The sequence below is a fragment of the Ovis canadensis genome, chromosome 8, assembly GCF_042477335.2.
Source record: "Ovis canadensis isolate MfBH-ARS-UI-01 breed Bighorn chromosome 8, ARS-UI_OviCan_v2, whole genome shotgun sequence".
In the NCBI taxonomy this organism is placed as follows: domain Eukaryota; kingdom Metazoa; phylum Chordata; class Mammalia; order Artiodactyla; family Bovidae; genus Ovis; species Ovis canadensis.
In genome coordinates, this window is record NC_091252.1 from 58,420,365 (window position 1) to 58,442,416 (window position 22,052).

Genomic DNA, 22,052 nt, shown 5'->3' on the forward strand with positions numbered 1-22,052 from the left:
CACTTTGGCCACCTGATGCAAAGAACTAACTCATTGGAAAAGACCCTGATGCTGGGAAAGATTGAAGGTGGGAGGAGAAGGGGACGGCAGAGGATGAGATGGTTGGATGGCATCACCAACTTGATGGATATGAGTTTGAGTAAGCTCTGGGAGTTGGTGATGGACAGGAAAGCTTGGCGTGCTGCAGTCCATGGGGTTGCAAAAAGTCAGATATGATGGAGTGACTGAACTGACTGATACATATATGTATGTCTGAATCACTTTGCTGTACATCTGAACCTTGTAAATCAATTATTCTTCAATTTTAAAAACTGTTCATTTTTCTCCACTTCCTTTTTTTTACATTTTAAAATTTTTAATTAGAGGATAATTACTTAACAATATTGTGGTGGTTTTTGCCATACATCAACATGAGTTGGCCATAGCTATACATATGTCCTCTCCCTCTTGAACTCCTTTCTCACCTCCCTTCCCATCCCAGCCCTCTAGGTTGTCACAGAGCGCTGGCTTTGGGTTCCCTGAGTCTTACATCGAACCTCCACTGATTGTCTGTTTTACAAATAGTAACATATATGTTTCAGTGCTGTCCTCTCCAATCATCGCACCCTCGCATTCCCCCACTATGTCCCAAAGTCTGTTCTTTATGTCCGTGTCTCCTGTCTGCCCTGCAGATAGGAATGTCAGTGCTATCTTTCTAGATTCCTTACATGTGTGTTAATATACAATGTTTTTCTTTCTCTTTCTGATTTACTTCACTCTGTGTAATAGGCTCTGGGTTCATCCACCTGATTAGAACTGACTCAAATGCATTTCTCTGTATCAGTTCAGTTCAGTTCAGTTGCTCAGTGCTCAGTCGTGTCTGACTCTTTGTGACCCATGAATCGCAGCACGCCAGGCCTCCCTGTCCATCACCAACTCTCGGAGTTCACTCAGACTCACGTCCATCAAGTCAGTGATGCCATCCAGCCATCTCATCCTCTGTCGTCCCCTTCTCCTCCTGCCCCCAATCCCTCCCAGCATCAGAGTCTTTTCCAGTGAGTCAGCTCTTCGCATGAGGTGGCCAAAGTACCGGAGTTTATAGTTGAGTAATATTCCATTGTATATATGTAATGTAACTTCCTTCCTTATCCACTCATCTGTCAATGGACGTCTAGGTTGCCTCCATGTACTAGCTATTGGAAATAGTGCTGCAGTGAACATTAGGGTACAGTGTGTCTTTTTCAATTATGGTTTCCTCCAGGTATATGCCCAGTAGTGGGATTTCTGGGTCATATGGCAGTTTATTCCTAGTTTTTTTTTTTTAAGGAATCTCCATACTGTTTTCCATAGTGGCTGAATCAATTTGCATCCCCACCAACCATGTAAGAAGGTTCTCTTTTCTCCATACCCTCTCCAGCATTTATTGTTCGTAGACTTTTTGATGATGGCCATTCTAACCAGTGTGAAATGACACCTTATTATAGTTTTGATTTGCATTATAGCTCAGTTGGTAAAGAATCTGCCTGCAATGCAGGAGACCTGGGTTCGATTCCTGGGTTAGGAAGATCCCTTGCAGAAGGAAATGGCAACCCAGTCCGGTATTCTTGCCTGGAGAATCCCATGGACAGAGGATCCTGACAGGCTACAGTCCATGGGGTTCCAAGACTTAGGGGATTGCACATGACTTAGTGACTCAACCACCAATGAGTGACGTTGAACATCTTTTCATATGTTTATTAGCCATCTGTATGTCTTCTTTGGAGAAATGTCTGTTTAGATCTTCTGCCCACTTTTTGACTGGGTTGTTTATTTTTCTGGTATTGAGCTGCATGAGTGTCTTGTATATTTTTTCTAGCACCATACATGAAAACAAACTCAAAATGGATTAAAGACCTAAATATAAGACCAGAAACTTAAAACTCTTAGATGAAAATATAGGCAGAACACTCTCTGACATAAATCAGAGCAAGATCCTCCCTGACCCATGTCCTAGAGTAATGGAAATAAAAGCAAAAATAACCAAATGGGACCTAATTAAACTTAAAAGCTTTCACACAATGAAGGAAACCATAAGAAAGGTGAAAAGACAACCCTCAGCATGAGAGAAAATAATAGCAAACAAACCAACTGACAAAGAATTAATCTGCAAAATATATAAGCAGCCCATGTAGCTCAATACCAGAGAAAAAAATTAAAAAAAAAAAAAAGATAAGCTGTCATCAGTCTGGGAATGAAAAGTGGATGGAAACAGTTGGCATGTTGAGAAAGAAGAGCTAATTTTATTGGCCACATACTGCATACTGAATGAGTGAATTAATGAACAGACACACACGTGGAATGTTTTCACCCTCATGAGCCTACAGGGTAGGTGTTCTTTATCATACTCTTTTCATATAAATCAGAAGAATGAGACCCAAAAAAGTTATGTGCTGATGGAGGTTGGGCCAGATATGAGTGGCAGAATCAGGATTCCAAGCAGGCAGGCTGGCTGTCCTCGACCATTGCACGGTCCTGCTTCTGTTAACCCTGCTGATACAGTGCTTAGTGCATGCTGACTCTATACTCCAGGAATTGCTCCAGGCACTTTGTGCTTTAGCTTGCTTGCTCCTCATGACAACTGGATTACAGATGAGGGATCCTCACAGAAAGCTTCTGGTTGGTATGCAGACGCCGGCAGACTGGCTCCAGAGCCTGGCTGGCCACTGCTACACACACTGTCTCTGAAGATTCAGGAAGGTTCTGATTTGTATGAAACATGCAAAAGGTTTCAAAGGGAGAAAACTGGGAAAGCCTGTCATAGAAGGTGGACTGTTCAAAGCTCATCCTTCTAACAAGCATCGATGGGATGGAATCTTTTGGAAACTTTGTTAGATGAGAATCAGTACAAGCCTCCCCCCATCTGCCAGATGCCTTCTCCTGGCATGAGGGAGAAATATATCAGGCTTAAGTGCCCAGCAGAGCAGACACTCTTGATATTAATAATATAATCATATGTACCACCATAATCATGTGTAGAATTAATCAAATGGTGGTGAGGATTGTTCCTGATGCAAACAGAGTACTTTCTGCTTCTCAGAAAGCTCTCAAATCTGCTGCCCAATTCACGGTCATTATGGATGTTAGAGAGGGAAGGCTGCAGTGACGTCATGGTCAAAGTTGCCAGAAAACACCAGATCCCTCACATTATTGCATCATTTTCTCCCAGACTATGGATAGAAATCAGGCAAATTGGGCTTTCCTCAGGTTTAGTTAAGCAGGAGAATCTAGCAAACAAAGACATACCTCACTCTTCATACACTTTGGGTTTGCCTCAATATAAGAAACTCTCATTCTGTGCAGAATTACAAATTTTTTATAATGTACAAAGAAATTCATTTTCCTTTCATAATTATAGTTTCTATTTGTGGAGTGTTTACTGTAGAACAAAGACCATCTTAAATACCTTATTGAACTAGTTGAATAGCTCCGTATAGTCAGTTGCTGAGTCATGTCCGACTCTGTGACTCCGTGGACTGTAGCCTAAGAGGCTTCTCTGTCCATGGAATTGTCCAGGCAAGAATCCTGGAGTGGGTTGCCATTTCCTTCTGCAGGGGATCTTCCCAAACCAGGAATCAAACCTGGGTCTCCTGCATTGCAGGTGGATTCTTTACTGTCTCAGCCACCAGGGAACCTCAAATATCTTCTTGCTTCATCTCATTTAATCTTCACATAGTCATTTTGCAGATGGAAAAACCAAGGATTACAGAGTCTAATTGGGTACATTAATTAATGTACCCAATGTCCTACAGCCAAGAGGTGGGAGAGCAGAAACTCAAATGGAGGGCCCTCTGTCTTGGGTTGGAAGGAGAAATAGGAATCAGGTACACTGTAGAATCAAGAAAGCACTGAGACAGAAAGAAAAATACCGTCTGCTATCATTTTATACATAGAATCTAAAAAATACAACAACCTAGTGACTATAACAAAAAGAAGCAGATTCACAGGTAGAGAGCAAGCTCTCGTGGGTACCAGTGGGGAAGGAAGGGGCAATAGAAATAGGGAAGTAAGTGATACAAGCTACTAGGTATAAAATAAGCTACCAAGATATATTGTACAACACAGGGAATATCCCCAGTATTTTATAATAACTATCAATGAAGTATAACCTTTAAAAATCATGAATCACTGTATTGTGCATCCATAATTTATATAATATCATATATCAACTATACTTTTATTTTAAAAAGAGAGAGGACCTTCCCAGAACCCAAAACAAAAAGGAAAGGAAAGAAAGTATTGAGTAGTCTCTTCCTGCCTGGCACTTCTGAATGCTTCTGGATGCTTCTCTGGTACAGTCTGGTCATACCTCTTCCTGTCCATTTGGAGAGAGGGTATTTTCTCCGCCATGGCAGTGCAAATCTGACCTTTTACAATGAGTGAGTTAGAACAAAATCTCTTCCTAACAGACTCTGCTGTATCTGAGGCATATCTTTCTCATCACACTGAGAAGCTGCCAAGGACAGGACAGGGACTTAGAAGGCTCCGAGCACATCCTTCCCCCCGTCTCTCTTCACTGACCTCCTGCCATTCCCGCATCCTCCCAGGAGCGCACTTCACCTGTGTGTTCATATTCCAGCTCCGTTTGATCTCCTTCTTGGTGACAGATGGTCCAAGTGCTTTTATTACCTGATGTGGGATTTAACAGACTGCCAAGCAATGGTCTTAGCTTCATGGTTTTAATCATTTTGAAATGGAAAAATAGGAGTGAGGGTGCCCAGGCTTTAGTGGAAAATCCACTGACAATTTCCAAAGCGTCTCCGAAAGGACCCTCAAACCAGATGACTCCTCTGCCTTGATGCCTTGATTGGGTGCTGCTGCCATGGGTGCCGAGTTTTGTTTTTAGTTAGCAGCTGAATCATCTTGCAATCTGAAATTCATCCATGCCAGCCTGCATCTCTGCAAAGACAACAGTATTTCAGAACAGAATCACATTGTCCGAAAGACCCCAGTGCATGAAAGAACCAAGTTTCCTTTTATTCTGTACCTTTTCTGTGAAAGCTATCTTTCTCCCAAGCCACAGAAACTCAGTTCTGTTTTCTTTCCCACCTGTAAACAGCATACCCTCTCAGGAAGCAGAACAGCCATTGCTAGAGATCACAGGGATGAACAGCCACATAACTGTAGATGTCCTTTATGTACAGGCAGACCTTTCTGTCAAAAGTGCATCTGGAGGTGAGCCTACCCCCACCCCTTTCCCCGAGAAAGAGTTAGGTTTGATGATTCCTTCTCTAGGTAGCACTATACTTCCTGATCAGATGATTTTACCTTTGGCAACTTACACGTTTTAGCACTTACAAGCAGTAACTAGCCCAGAAAACTAGCCCAGGAAACAATGGCTTTGTTAACATGGTTTCTTCACATCAATAACCAAGCCCAGCATTGTCACTGACCTGGTGAGTAAACTTCTGAAATGAATGACACAGTTATCTATTGAAATGAATTCAAGGAGCAAAATTTTTAAATGATGACACTTAAATATTGTTTTTTCCTTTTCTGCCCCTCCTCCTTCCTCTTCCCTTCTTTCCTTCCCTCCCTCTCTCTCCCTTTTCTTTCTGCCACCCCCTTAATCAGATTTGAAGTCCACTAATTACTGAGTTCAGTTTTCGACAGTCTGAGATCTGACAGTAATGCTAAAGTTAGGATTAGACTCGCAGGCTCCCTTTGTTTCTGCATTTGACTATCAGCTGTCTTTTCTTAGTCTTTGATTCTCTGTTGTGAGTTTTGACTTGGTGCTTCTCTAAGACAGAATAATTTCTGTCAAGTTCTGGGAACTCCCCTCCCACCCGATGGCGAAGTTTTAGAGCGGGGGGAGTGCGCGCCCCGTGTCGAACTGTGCACTGGATACAAGTCTGCAGCACCTTCTATTAAAACGTAAAATGATCCGTTGAGTCATCCTCTCTCTGGTTTGACTCAGATGCTTTATGGTGCACTTTGCATGTCATTTCTCTGTAATGATTTCCCCATGGAGAAGGGCGTCTGATAGAATCCAGGCAGACTGAAGATTGCTCTGAGTCAAATGGATCTTTTATTCTTTGAGTATTAACCCTTATCTCTCAGTTTCCCATTCTTGCATTTTCCCTGAAGGAACCTTAATGAAGTAAATAGGTTCCACCACCCTCATTTAGCCTCCTAATCACTGTTCATAATTTCTTCTCACATTAGCAGCGTGAGGCTCTAGGGTCATATTTCTCTGGCTGGAAGGGAACACCAGGAGAGAACAATTCACACAGATGCCCTGATAGAGAAAAATGGAGAAGGGAAATGACTTCTTTCTGTCCTCTAACTCCTAATGTGCAAGAAGCAAATGCTAATAGGAAGCAGAGATTGCTGTATGAGAAATGAATATAAATGGAGAACATGGATACAAAGAAGTAGGAACGGAGACAAACTGGAAGTGACAAGACAGCCAAGGGTAGGAGTGGACCTACCCCGGCGGAATAAATGGGGGCTTCGGCTATACCCTTAGCTGGGAGCTGGCCACAAAAGAACCAAAAGCAGGCATCGAGATATAGAAAAGACGAGCATAGGAGATGATTTCAGAGGCGCATGTTTCCAGTCTCTCCATTCCTAATGCCACACTCCCTCCCTGCCCACACTCCTCCCTCACCCCCACCCCGCCATCACCCAAACTCCACTGACGATAATTGTTTACCATTTTTTAAATTGGAATATAATTGCTTTACAGTGTTGTATTAGTTCCTGCTGTTCAACAGTGTGAATCAGCCGTATATATACACATATCCGTTCCCTCTTTAAGCCTCCCTGCAAGCCCCCACATCCCACCCCTCTAGGTCATCACAGAGCACCAAACTCAGCTTCCGCTGCTATACAGCGGCTTTCCACTAGCTATATATTTTACACATAATAGTGTATATAGTGGGTTTCCCTGGTGGCTCAGAAGGTAAATAATCTGCCTGCAATGCAGGAGACCTGGGTCGGGAAGATCCCCTGGAGAAGGGAATGGCAACCCACTCCAGTATCCTTGCCTGGAGAATGTGTCAGGGCTACTTTCTCAATGTGTCCCACTCTCTGCTTGTCTTACCCCTTTGGGTCCATGTGTCCATTCTCCATGTCTGTGTCTCCATTCCTGCTCTGAAAATAGGCTCATCAGTACCACTTTTCTAGATTCCATATTTGTGTGTTATTGTATGATATTTGTTTTTCTCCTTCTGACTTACTTGACTCTGTATGACAGAATAATTGTGTATCTTGAACAGTCTGGCATGGAATCCCTTTCCCCCATTGATTTCAGAGCATGTAATTCTTTCATCTGCTTTTTGAAATGACAGTATATGTCCTATGTGATTGCTAAATCCGAATCATAACCTCCTGCTGGCTCCCGAACAGCCTGACATCACTGTTGTGTCACCTGACATCACTGGGTGGGGATTCCGATAGGAGGAGCTGATGGACATCCCACTTGATTCAAGAGCTACAGTTTCTGAGAACCCATCCTGCACACCACAACCCTCTTTGAGGGGAGCAGGGTGAGAAGAGAGCAAAGTGTTGAACCATTGTTCAGTCCCAGTGGGCACTGCATCCCATTGGTATGAACAAATTGGCCCTTGATCCATCCTTCCTTTGGGTTGACTTGTTTTTAAGGAGAAAAAGTTCGGATTGTTTTGGGGAAAGTCTTCCTTTCTTGTTCATCTTTCCCAAAAGTTTTGTGGTGGTATTTCTCCATTCCAACCAGCTATGTTATTTTGAGCATCTCTAACTTCCAAAAAAAAAAAAAAGATTAAAAAAAAAAAAAGATTTTTCAAGACTGTACTTAGAAAGGCTCACATTTCAAGTTTTTCTTAAACTTTCTATACTTTCACAGAACCATTGAAATTAAAACTAGAAATACCTTGCAGGTCACCTAGTCCATTTCCTCATTTTATAGATAAGGAAGTGGAAGTGCATTGAAGTGATTGGGTTTTCAGAGAGAGAAGATGAAACATGAGATCTCTGAAAAGAGGCTTGTTTGGAAATAAGCCTGTTCTCAGATGTCTCACTACCTCCTGAAGGGTCTTGTCCCTGTATTCTGCCCATTTTTGAAGATTCTTATTTAAAATGTCCAGCTAGACTTGATTGCCTTTAAGGTCCCTTCAGACCTTAAATTGTAGGTTATAATATGTGGGTATGTATTTTTCTTTAAAACCCAAAGTCCATCCCAGGACCTTTGTAGTTAAGTCACTGAACCTGAGGCAGGGAACTTGAGCTGTAAACTCGTTCCTAAAATCTTCCATTTAGAGCGAGAGGGCTCAGTGGTGAAGAGTCTGCCTGCAATGCAAGAGATGCTGGTTCAATCCTGGGGTCAGGAAGATCCCCTGGAGTAGAAAATGGCAACCCATTCCAAAATCCCATGGACAGAGGAGCCTGGTGGGCTGCATTCCATGGAGTTTCAAAGAGTTGGATACAACTGAGTGTCTGAGGACACAATCATAGGGTTTTTTTTTTTAATAAAATACAATGTAGAAAAAGAAAAGTGCATAAGCACATGTGTAATTCAATAAAAAGCAGACAAATACCTGCCTATCACTGATGTCAAGAAATAGAACCTTTAGTGACAGCACCCCTGAGACCTTCCCAGTACCACTTTCTAATAAGTCTCTCCCTTCTGTGTCTTTTTCTTTTTTCTGTTTTTATTTTTTGGCCCTGTTGCATTGCATGTGGGATCTTAGTTCCCAGACCAGGGATTGAACCAGTGCCCCCTGAATTGGGAGCATGGAGTTTTAACCACTGGCCCACCAGGCAAGTCCTGAGTCCTCTTTTTAGTTTTACCACCTATGTGTGTATCCATAGATACTGAAGTTTTATCTGTTTTTGAACTTGATGTCCATGGAATCCAACCATGTTGTTATTTTGTGCCTTGCTTCTCTAGCGCAGTACTCAATGTTAGGTTTGTGAGATTTGTCCATGTTGCATATGACTCTAATTTGCTCTGTATTCTTCCATTAAAACAATATATGCATATACCTCAGTGTGTTTATTCATTCTTCTACCAGCTGACATTGCGTTGTTTCCAGTGAGAAGCTGAACAACACTGCTGTGACCACTCTTGTCCAGAGTTCTGCTACAGACATGCAGAAGCATCACTTGTGTGTAGTCTCAGAACGGAATTACTGAGTGACAATCTTCAGCTTCATTAGATAATGCCAAAGTGTTTCCCAAGGAATCTGAACCAGTGGTCAGTGTTTGAGTCCCTGTGACTTTATATCTTCACAAACACTTTATTTATTTAATTTTCCAATTCTTTCCAGTATTGTGGATATGCAGTAAATCTTTAATTCTTTATTGGCTTTAGATTATTACATACCATCTGCTGCCAACATTCTAGTATTTCTTTTAGCTCAGTCTCTGTGTCATACTGTTCCTCTACAAATAGTTTACTTTTTTTTTTTTTAATGAAGCCATAGCATGAATGTACTTTTGTTTTTGTTTGTGTTTGGCCACACCACTCAGCATGCAACATCTTAGTTCCCGGGCCAGCGATGGGACCCACACTCCTTGCAGTGAAAGGCAGTCTTAACCACTGGACTGCTAAGGAAGACTTCCAGTTTACTTTTGAAAATGGAAATGCTAGTCATTGTCACTAATATTATGTTACCCAATAGTTTGAAAGTTTCTATTCTTTTTTATTTGGCTCTGTTTATAAGAAGTAAAACAACAACATCAACAGCTAAATTACCCCTGAAATTGGGGCCTATTATGATGGTTCCTAATTTTTCTCAACTGCACAGTAAAAACCATTGTCACAAACTGTATCAGTAAATTGAACTTCCTCCTGAAAGGTCAAGGAAAATGGAAGTTTATGTTGAAGTAGGAGAACCATTCAGAGCTATTAAGGATTTGATGATATAATTCTAAGTGCTTCCTCCTAATAACGGCCTTAAATTTCAGTTCCCTAGCCACTAACTAGTACACACGCAGATGGAGTGTTTGAGTAAATAAAGAACAGGGAACGTTTTAGTGCTCCATGTCAGGCCCTCAATTTAGCTATCTAAAGGCATTAGAGACATTAAGTGACAGGCACTGCAGTTTTCCATTAGAAAATGCCAAAATTGGATTGCTTTCCACTTTAAGTAAGAAGTTTGAGTCCTGATGCGATTGAAAAGTGTTTCCAATCCCAAAGTAATAACTTCGTAATTTTAATGGCACAGTGCACTCTAAAACTTCTATAGACTTGATAACTTTCTTTTATATAAACTAACCCTTACAGTTCTGTAGTAAGTGACTTTTAAAGAGTGCTTCATAAGAGCAGAAATTTACTCAGCAAATACTAAATAATTTAGTGTTTGATTCACAGAAGTGTTTACTTAATGCGCTGTTTCTAGGAGAAGTGTGGTTGGAATTTCAAGTGAAATGGTTTGTAATTTGGTCTTTTTCATTACTTGCAAGGCATATTCATGTCTTCTCTTATGAAACATTGTAAACATGACACATTATCTGAAAAACTTAACGTTCTACTTTTTTGTGAATTGAAACTTTTCAGGTTTCCCATTGTAGTTCTTTTTCTTTTCTTGGCTTTTCAATGTAGACTTTTACCTTCAGAATTAAGTGTTAGACATTTTAATTTCTGAATATGACCCAATAGTGAATGAAGAGTGAAAGAGGGAGTTAACAAGTGAGTCTGTATTCATTAACACTTCATCTTTGAATGATAAGAGTTGTGGTCTGTGTAGCTTTTTGAGAGGATGAGCATACTCTGATAAAATTATACTAATTATCTTTTACTGCCAAACCATATGATAAGATGATTGGGGTATATGTGTGTGTACTTGTGCAGCTGGGGGGTTTTTTGGCCTACAAGAGGAAGAATGAGATCCAGCCAAAACCCAAATCAGAACCTTTGGAAAGCTTCCTTACAATCTGATTTCAGCTAATGTCTGCACACTTTAACACATTGTCTAATGCTTAGCGTAAAGACTGGCTGTCAGATTCCTATATGCTATTCTGGGCTGTTACTCACTACAAAGTACTTCATTCTTAGATCCCATGGGTCCTGCTACAGATTTCAGGATTTGCTGCATTAGGGGGAAAAAATGTGTTTTTATATTAGTACGGTAGGTAAAAAAATAATAATAATAACATAATGCATTGATAGGAGAAACAGATTTCTGGTTGGCATTGGTCAGTCCAAAACAGACAAATTAGACAGAATTCCTAGAAGAACACCAATGATAACTGGAGCATGGGAAGGGCTGACTGATTTCTAAAAGAAGAGAAACATCATGTTCCATTATGCTTGAAGAGGGGCCAACGGGGAGGGGTATGATAAGCTCTGGTAGGAGTGTAAAAACCAAGAGGCACAGAGTGGGCTTGGCATGGTATTGTAAGGATTATCCAGGAATAATGTAATAAAGTCAAGAAAATCCTCAGACATACTAGAGTCTAGCAACAGCGTCTTGGGAATGATAGATATTTTTTCCTTTTTGTTATATTCACTAGTATGTTGTATTTTTTTTTTTTAGATTCCACATACAAGTGATATCAACACAGTCTTTGTCTTTCTCTGACTTATCTCACTTAGCACAATATCCTCCAACCCCATCTATGTTGCTGCAAATGGACAATTTTCATTCTTGTTATGTCTGAGTAGTATTTCATTGTGTGTCTGCATGTGTATACACATATATGTATGTATTCTGGCCTGGAGAATTCCATGGACTGAATGGTTCATGGGGTCACAAAGAGTCAGAAACGACTGAGTGACGTTCGCTTCACTTCACTTCACTTCACACACAGATATATACTTTCTTTATCGTCCCTATTCATCTGTTGATTGACTCTTAGGTTGCTTCCGTGTCTTGACTATTGTTAAGTAGTGCTGCTGTGAACATTGGAGTGCATGTATCTTTCCAAATGAGAGTCTTCTCCAGGCATATGCCCAGGAGTAGGATTGCTGGATCATATGCTAGTTCTCTTTGTAGTTTTTCTGGGAACTTCTATACCGTTTTCCATAGTAGCTACACCAATTTACATTCTCACCGGTAGTGTAGAAGGGTTGCCCTTTCTCCACACCCTGTCCAGCATTTATTATTTGTAGACTTTTGTGTGTGTGTGAATGTATTTGTTTTTTTAATTTATTTTTAATTGGAGAATAATTGCTTTACAATGTTGTGTTGGTTTCTGATACACCAACACGAATCAACCATAGGTACACAGATTATTTGCAGATTTTTTGTTGATGGGCTTTCTGACTGTTGTGAGGTGATACCTCATTGTTTTGATTTGCATTTCTCTAATAATTAGTGATGTTGAACATCTTTTCATGTGATTGTCGGCGATTAGTATGTCTTCTTTGGAGAAATGTGTATTTAGCTCTGCTGATTTTTTGCTTGGGTTGTTTGCTTGTTGTTGTTGTTTGATATTGAGTTGTGTGAGATTTTTATATATTTTGGATATTAACCCCTTGTCAGTCACATCATTTGCAAATATTTTCTCCTATTCTGTAGGTTGTCTTTTCATTTGTTTTTTTTTCTTATGGTTTCCTTTGCTGTGCAAAAACATTTAAGTCTAATTAGATCCCATTTGTTTATTTTTGTTTTTATTTTCTTTGCTTTACGAGACAGATCCAAAAACTATTGCTATAATTTATATCAAAGAGTGTTCCACTTGTGTATTCTTCTAGGATTTTTATGTTCTTAAATTTATATCCTTAATCCATTTTGAGTTTATTTTTATATATGATGTGACATTAATTTTATAAAGAGTGACATTTTAATATCATTCTTTCTGGTTTCCCCAGCACCACTTACTGAATGAAGAGACTGTCTTTTCTCCATTGTATATTCTTGCTTCCTTTATCATAGATTAATTGGCCATAAATGTGTGAGTTTATTTCTGAGCACTCTGTTCTGTTCCATTGATCTATGTGTCTGTTTTTGTGCCAATATCATACTGTTTTGATTACTTTAGCTTTTACTGTAGTCTGAAGCCAGGGAGCATGATGCCTCCAGTTGTGTCCTTTCTCAAGATTGTTGCGGTAATTCATAGTCTTTAGTGTTTCCATAAAATGTTTTAAATTATACTTTAGATCTGTGAAAAAACCCCTTGGTATTTTATAGGAATTGCATTGAATCTGTAGATTGCCTTGGGTAGTATGGTCGTTTTAACAGTGTTAATTATTCAGTCCTAGAACACAGTATCTCTTTCCAGCTGTTTGTGTCATCTTCAGTTTCTTCCATCAGTATCTTTTTAAAAATACTTAGTTTATTTATCTATTTGGCTGAACTGAATCTTTAGTTGAGGCATGTGAACTCTTAGCTGCAACATGTGAGATGTAGTTCCCTGATCAGGGATCTAACCCAGGCCCCCTGCATTGGGGGCGTGGAGTTAGCCACTGGGCCACCAGAGAAATCCTCCATCAGTATTTTACAGTTTTCCCATTACAGGTCTTTTACCTCCTTGGGTAGGTTTATTCCTAGATATTTTATTATTTTTGATGCAATAGTAAATGAGATTGTTTCCTTAATTTCTTGTTCTGATTTTTCATTGTTAGTGTATAGAAATGCAACAGGTTTCTGTATATTAATTTTGTATCCTGTAACTTTACTGTATTAATTGATGAGTTCTGGTAGTTTTCTGGTGGCATGTTGAGGGTTTTCTATGTATAGTATGTCATCTGCAGAAAGAGACCATCATACTCGTGAACTAGAATCTGAGAATCCACCTGCTGCCTTGACTTTATCACTATTGATGACTGTTCCTACCTGGTAGGTGAACCCTTGTCCAATCCTGCCATATAGCAGTCAGCCCCACTCAGACCTCAGTGGAGCTCCACATTGGGTTCCCAGGCGGCATATTTGTATCCCTTGCTCAGCCATGGTTCCTAGAACAAACCTCTGGACTAAGATACATAGGACTAGAGGAGCTGGTGGCATCAGCTCCACATATTATTCCAAAATGTCCCTCTAGGTTTGAATTCTCCATTTCCTAATGGTAACTTCTCTTCAAGGGTCTTATTCCCTCCATTTCGTCCAGGATACCATAGTCTAGCCTATCAGATCTTCCTCACTTGAAACCTGTGTGAGCAGAGGCTGGGTTTCTGGTTCCTTCTCTCCCAGCAGGCTTTTTTGTTTGTTTGTGTTTTACGTGTTATTTGTGTGAAAAGTATTATAAATCTATTGCAGTGCAGTACCCTGTAACCAACTGTGTTAGTTGTGTACCTTGGCTAACTTTGCTGAACTTAAGAACGAATTGGACTTACAAACATGCTCTTGAAATGGAACTCATTTGTATCTAGGGAACTCACTGTTAATTTATTTCCAAATAATATATGCATCAAGGAAGAAATCAAAATGAAAATTAGAACGTATTTTGAACTGAATTAAAATAAAAGTTCAACATTTCTTGCTGCTAAAGTAACTAGAGTGAAATGTACAGCATTAAAGTTTTCATTAGAAAAGATGGAAGATCTCAGGTCAATGAATTCAACTTCCACCTTAGGAGACTGGTAAAGAAGAGCAAGTTAAACCCAAAGTAAGGACAAGAAAGGATATAATAATGAGAGCAGAATTCAGTATAATAGAAAACAGAAAGTAATCAATTTAAGCAAAAGCTTGTTCTTTGAGAATATTAATAAAATTGATAAACCTTGAGCCAAAGTGATCAGGAAAAAAAAAAAGACATGACACAAATTTCTAGTATCTAGAGGCTGAGAGGTGCCATTGGTACAGATTTTACTGATATTAAAGGAACATAAGGAAATATTATGTGTAACTTTATGCCAATAAATTTGACAATAGTTCTTAAATTGAATTTATAATTAAAACTCCAGACCCTGAAAAGTCTATGGAAACTGATAAGCAAGTTATACAAAGCTGCAGGATACAATATGAATATGCAAACGTAATTTATATATCTATATACTAACAATGAAAAATCAGAAATGTAAGTTAAAAACAAAACCATTTCTAATTGCATTAAAAATATTAATATCTAGTTGTAAATCTGACAAAAGATGTGACCTTGGTTTGTGCAAAGGGTTTTTAGATATGACAGCAAAAGCATGATTCATTAAAGAAAAAATTGCTCACTGGACTTCGTCAAATGAAGATTTTCTGCTTTTTGAAAGACACTGCTAAGAGAATAAAACGACAAGCCATAGACCTGGAGAAAACATCTGTAAATCACATATCTGATAGACTTTTATTAAAAACTTTTATAAAGAACGTTCAAAACTCAGTAATAAGGAAACAACCCAGTATAAAATGGCAAAGAATCTCTCCAGAGAAAAGGTATGAAAGTGAAAGTGTTAGTCGCTTGGTCACACCTGACTCTTTGCGACCCCATGAACTATAAGCCTACCAGGCTCCTCTGTCTATGGGATTCTCCAGGCATGAGTACTGGAGTGGGTTGCCATTGCCTTCTCCAGAGGATCTTACTGACTCAGGGATCAAACTCAGGTCTCCTGCACTGCAAGCAGTACCATCTGAGCCTCCAGGGAAGCCCCAACACATCACTCAACGTGGGGCATGAACCCACGACTCTGAGATTAAATGCTCTACCGAGAAAATGGATAGATGACAAATAAGCACATGAAAGATTCTCAATATCTTCAGTCACTGGAGAAAAGCAAACTGAAATCACTGACAGATGCCACAGTGCACCTATTATAACTACCAAACTTAGAAAGGCTGACCATGCCACATGGTGGCAAGGATGGGAAAGAAGTGAACTCTCATCCATTGCCATTGAAAATGTAAAATGGCACAGACGCTTTAGAAAACAGGGGCTGTTTCTTTATAAGTTAGACTTACACATACAAAATGATCCATCAATTCTATCTCTAGGTGTTTACATGAGAGAAATAAAAGCTTACATTCATACAGAGATTTATGCACTAATCCAGAGGAGCTTCATCTGTAACAACCCAAAGCTGGAAATACCCAAGTATCCATCAGTAGGTGAATGGAGGAGTGCAAGGGAGAGATTGTTAAGGGATGTAAAGAGACTCAGTGGTGAAGAATATGTTCAGTGTATTGATTGTGATTATGGTTTCAAAATCCATGGATTTTGGTATTTGTGGGCAGTCTTGGAGTCAATTCCAGTGGATACCAAGGGACTACAGTATTTGGAGAATACATTTTTGGACTTCCCAGGTGACACTAGTGGTAAGGAACCCACCTACCAGTGCAGGAGACACAAGAGACACAGGTTCCATCCCTGGGTCAGGAAGATCCCCTGGAGAATGAAAAGGCAATCCGCTCCAGTATTTTTGCCTGGAGAATCCCATGGACAGAGGAGCCTGGCGGGCTACAGTCCATAGGGTCGCAAAGAGTTGGACACAACTGAAGTGACTTAGTATTGTTTCACAGTTGTGAATATCTGCCAAAATATGTCAAGATTGCATGCTGTAGGCTATGCAATTTTATGGTGTGTTAAAGCTCTTTAAAAAATAAATAAGAAGGCCTTCTCTGGCAGTCTTGTAGTTAAGACTCCACGCTTCCACTGCGGGGGACATGGGTTCAATCCCTGGTCAAGGAACTAAGATCCTGAATGCCGGGCAACACCACCAAATATTTTTTTAAGTTTTCTTAAACGAAATAAATAAGAATAAAGCAAAAAAGAAAGTAAGACTCACTATTGAAATTCATACTAGTGTAAACATTAGTGGAAAACTGTTGCATGCTAAGTCATTTCAGTCATGTCTGACTCTTGTGACCCCATGGACTGTAGCCTGCCAGACTCCTCTGTCCATGGGATTTTCCAGGCAGGAATACTGGAGTGAGTTGCCATTTCCTACTCTAGGGGATCTTCCTGATCCAGGGATCAAACCTACATCTTTTATGTCTCCTGCATTGGCTGGTAGGTTCTTTACCACTAGCGCAACTGATAGGTAAATTAATTAGATTTTTTAAATTCGTCAGTGGACACTTTTTAAAGCAAAGAACCTCTTTGTAAAAGTAATCTTCACTGTTGAATATATCTTTTTTTTTACTGCTAATGTGATATACTGTATTTCCTTGAAGAGAGTGTACACCCAGTCTGCTGGAGTAATGATAGCACACTTCCACTTCTTTTCAAGAGCCTTTCATGACAGTAGTAGCATTATGGTAGCTTTGCTTGAAGTGATGGAGGGCAATTGCAATAGATAAGTGGCTACATCCACTCCATCATACACAGTCCGTTTAGTTCCCATGTTAAATTACGCATTGTGATTAGATGTTTAACCACTTGGCGTCTTGGCCAAATTTCAGCCCAGAAACTTAAACACGTGCTTCATCAAGGCAGCGTTGCCAATACTTCTGAATGATTCATTTCCTCTTAACACAAAGCTCAGTTAATACTTGCACTGGGACTGAGTATGTGTGAAAGTTCCCTTTCAGTCCACTAACAAAATCAAAACTACCAAGTTTTAAAGTGGGTATGTGTTTTGAGTGTTTGGGGTGTTCCATTAAAAGACCTGGCTTTGTTTCCATTGGGGTTTAAAAAGACGCAGTAAGGGGAAAGGAGAAAAGTCAGCCATAGAATACGACTTTCCAGATGTTTTATGAGTTCACGGTGCTAACTGAGCATAAGATGCTAACAGACAGTTCTGCGCCTTTCAGCCTGACTCCATCAGGGTGGTGGTTCACAGGAGGTCAGCATCCTTTCTCACCGTCTCTCTGACGCAGGGAGCCACGATGACCCAGGCTGGCTTGCTCTTTTTCAGGGTGTGAACGGCATGTCTGTGGATGAGAAGCCTGACTCCCCCATGTATGTGTATGAGTCCACAGTCCACTGCACCAACATCCTCCTGGGCCTCAATGACCAGCGCAAAAAGGATATTCTCTGTGACGTGACCCTGATCGTGGAAAGGAAGGAGTTCCGGGCCCACCGAGCTGTGCTGGCCGCATGCAGTGAATACTTCTGGCAGGCGCTGGTCGGACAGACGAAAAATGATTTGGTGGTCAGCTTGCCCGAGGAGGTACGGTACTATGGTTTGTTCGTGTGGTTGCTAATAGAGGCCTGTTGACTGGGAGGTGGACCTGGAAGGTGGGCGCAATGCCACATCCCCACTTGCGGGTTGATGATCAAGTTACCCACATGTTAGGTTTGTGGCTGAGCCGGTTTCTATTTGATGCATTTCAAGTCTCGGAAGCGTGAATCTGAACCTCACCTGTGGCTCGCAGCCTCTCATAGTTTCTAGTTCACTTACTCTTCGGTTTTGAGTTGTTTGACCGAAGTTTAGTACAATCCTAGATGTGGGATCTGAATCACTGGGGCTGTTGCTATGATTTTTCTCTTTCAAATGGTTGAAAGAACACTTGACTTACCTTGAGAGTAAAAGAATGAAAGTATTCACAGCACCTTCCTTGCCCAGAGGCAAAGTAAAAGCAAGCGGTCATTTTCACAGTTAATATAGTTAGATTCTAAGAAGCGTAAACTGTGCTTTTCTCACCATTGTTGAAAATACCCTACTCAGGTTTCTTAATTACTTTGGGGAGTCCAGTCACTTCTGTACCTTGGGGACACTAGTAGATGTACTTGCTCTGTCCAGAGATGATACTCAATTGACTAGTTTGAGCTGCCGACACTCAAAAGATAGGCTTCATGCTGACAGACCATTAGATTGGTCACCCCTTTGAACTGCATATGCTGTTTCTCTTCTTCCGTCATCCTGACTCCTCTTCATTTTTGTGGGACTAAGAGTGACACTGAGCAGCCTTAGGCTTTGTGTTCAGGCCAGAATCGTTTCCTATACACCACTAGCACTAGGGCCGCTGACAGCTGCACAGGCTGTGCACTGCACAACTCACACCCATAGTCTGTACAAAGAGAGCCCCAGAGTTGTGCCATGATCCACAGAGCAGCTCTTCACAGCACTCCTAGGAGAAACCAAGGACCCAGTCACCCTGAGGGAATGATGGGTGCGACTAGCTTTAAGTCCCAGAGGTCATAAATCCAGTGCCTCCAGAGGCCTAGAAATCACAAAAATGAATAAAGCAGGTTATATATAAAAAGTGGGCTTCCCTGGTGGCTCAGACGATAAAGAATCTGCCTGCAATGTGGGAGACCTGGGTTTGATCCCTGGGTTGGGAAGATCCCCTGTTGAAGGGAACAACTACCCACTCCAGTATTCTGGCCTGGAGAATTCCATGGACTGTATAGTCCATGGGGCTAAAAAGAGTCAGACATGACTGAACAACTTTCACTTTCACTATATAAGAAGTAGGCAATGGTGAGGCAAACACCTGCCCTGCAGAAAGACATTCAAGTTCAACCTAAGAAACAAATATACACACTACTATATATAAAATATAAAATAGATAAACAGCAAGGAAGCTAAGGGAGCTTTATTGATACTAGTCAAAATAGACTTTAAGACAACATTATTTGCACAGGGAGCTAGATTCAGTATCTTATAATAATCTATAATGGAAAAGAATCGAGCCCCCAGGGAAGCCCAAAGAATATAGATGCATATATATTCCTATCTATAAATCTGAAACACTTTGCTGTACACCTGAAACAATTTAAATCAACTGTCCTTCAATTTTTAAAAGTCGCTGTATACCCGCCCCCCTTCAAAAAAAAAAATAGACAGGGAGTCAGAAGGATCACCAGATCCAGTCCCCTGTTAAGCAATGTCTGCAAAGCAGGAGAGTGGCCAGCTGGCAAAGTGAAGGTGGCATAGAGTTTCACATGAATATTCTTTGCTGTGTACCCATGTGAAAGGTTCCATCACTGCTCCTCACACCCCTGGCAAGAGCATAACTAAAAAGATCCCAATACAAGATGCCAAAGAGCCAATCAGCTGAAGGCCATGTAATCGGGGCTGGGGTAGGGAGGGACGTTTATATGCCAAGTGATGTGGGAAGGCCAAGGAGAGGCAGCTGCCTGGTGACTAGTGATCCTGAGCTGGACTGTCCTCGTCTGTGTTAGTGGGCAGCTACTTAATCCATCATGAGGTGATAGGATAAATATAAAAGTCTCCATTTAAACTAGTAGGACTTCATCAAATGTGAGACTCTTTCTTCGTCTCTAGAGGGGCGGGTGTCAAGAATGCCTTTTGAATTTACTTTCACTCTAGAATTCTCTGAAAATATCTGACAAGAATCCCACTTATCCAGAATGGTTTTGGGGACGGGGTGGAGTTTCCAGTTAATTTACTATCTGTATCTGTTTGAGAACCACCTAATTTATGTTTTTTACTGCTTTTAAAAAGTTAGATTATTTTAAAATATATTTACAAATGAAAACCATAATTTACATAATTTAGTCTCTCTTCCATGACTGCTGACCACATCTTAAAACTCCCTGGACCCTGTACCTTATAAGCCCTGGCCTCCCCCAATCCCAGTAAGCTCTGTAATGCTCGTCTAGTCCCTTAACCTCTCTGAGCCCCAGTTCTTACCTGTAAAAACCCCTAAAATTCTGAAGTCCTTAAATTTTGTGTCATAATACAATGCCAAGGCAATAAAACCTAACCTAAAAGTTTCTTTTTAGATCAAATCCTTGATGATCTCTTATTTCTTTGGCACTGGGCGCTGTAGTCAGAGGCACACTGGGGAGATGTCACACAAAAATCTGCTGTTGGAACTTTTCGGTTGTTTGTCTTCCAGTTAAGTGAGAATCTGCTAAATGCTGGTTTTCTTCTTTCTAGTCGTGTGAAATGATTTCTGCCCCTGTGTCATCTGCATTTCCAAATCATTAAAACATTCTGGTTATTTATGTGCCTGAACCCTTCAGATATAACTAAACGTTTTTTTTTTTTCCTTCCTATGATATGTGAATTCATATTGTCAGTAACCCAGCTCTAAGCTTCTCGCTAATGGGCATACAAACAAACCTCCATGGTATTTTCCTTTGTGGGTCTGTAATTTTTTTCTGAGACCCACTTTCAAGCCTGTCGCCTCTGCTCAGAGCCCCGTCCAAGCACCGGGCATTGTTTCTCTCCTTGCTGTGTGCGCACTGCAAGGTCCTTGCAGGCTCAAAGATCATTGTCCTACTTAGCTCAGTGAATGACTTCACAGAATTTGAATTAAGTGGTGAATAAACATCACAAACACTACCTTGAAAAGTAGCTGCCTGGAACTCACTGGCATTTGGTTCCTATGATGTAAGAAAAAGCATTTCATTAGCTCCTTGGAAATCTTCATCATAATCCATCGTGGTCAGATCACCTTCTGGCCCTCGTCCCAGCCTTGTTCTCGCTCGGCTCACTTCTGTGCTCTCGGCCGGCCAGCCACCGAGCTTCTCATGGGCCAGCACGGCCAAATCCAAAAGCTCCATCTTTGGCTAGGAAATCTCCAGATACAAACTGCTACCCCTCCTACTGCCCTGCTTAGTCGGCTTAGGCCCGACCCGGCTCCGGCCTGCAGCTGCTGTCCACTTGCACAATTCTAGCCCCAAACCCTGACCCCCGATGGGCAGCACCATTGCCTGCAGAGCTGAGCCCGCCGCAGTGCCAGTGTAGTCTCTCAACTGAAAGGGGCCTCTTAGAAGTCAAAGAGTCAAGAAATTGTCTTCCTTTTTTTTTCCTCCCATAAAATGGAATGACAGATAGTCCCTAGGATTTGTGTGACTTGAGTGTTGGCTCCTCATTGAAAAGCACATCCAGGAATGTGTGTTACCAAAGACTAGGGGATAAGGCGTTGCCCTTAGTGCTTTCATTCAACAATGAAACAGATCATCTGATGTATAATAGTAAGTGTATTTCGAGTTAAGAGATAAAGAGAAAGTGGTTGATGTGCCAAGCATGGCAAGGCCGTTCTTGCTATGTTGGCAAGGATGTGGAGAAAGGGAAACCTTTATGCACTGTCGTGGGAATGTAAATTAGTAAGCCATTGTGGAAAATAGTATGGAGGTGCCTCAAAAAGTTAAAAATAGTAGAACTACCATCCAATCCAGCAATCCCACTCTGAGTCTATATCCAAAGGAAATAAAATTACTATCTCAAAGAGCTATGTGCAGTCCCATGTTCATTGCAGCATAATTCACAATAGCCAAAATCTGGAAGCAACCTAAGTGTCTGTCAACAGATGAATGGATAAAGAAGATGAGGTCTGTATGTAAATACACACATACATACACACAAGAGAATATTATTTAGCTTTAAAAAA

At 40.8% G+C, this 22,052-nt stretch overlaps 1 protein-coding gene across 3 annotated transcripts in view; it reads left to right on the forward strand.

Annotated features, from left to right (window-relative positions):
• The window catches only part of BACH2 (BTB domain and CNC homolog 2), a 385,266-nt gene that overhangs the window by 278,034 nt on the left and 85,180 nt on the right, over positions 1–22,052 (forward strand). For all 3 annotated transcript variants that reach the window (XM_069598267.1, XM_069598266.1, XM_069598268.1), the window contains one exon: positions 17,660–17,914. In XM_069598267.1, coding sequence (XP_069454368.1) covers positions 17,672–17,914 — 243 coding nt within the window. In that variant the 5' untranslated portion in view covers positions 17,660–17,671. The remainder of the gene's footprint in view (positions 1–17,659; positions 17,915–22,052) is intronic.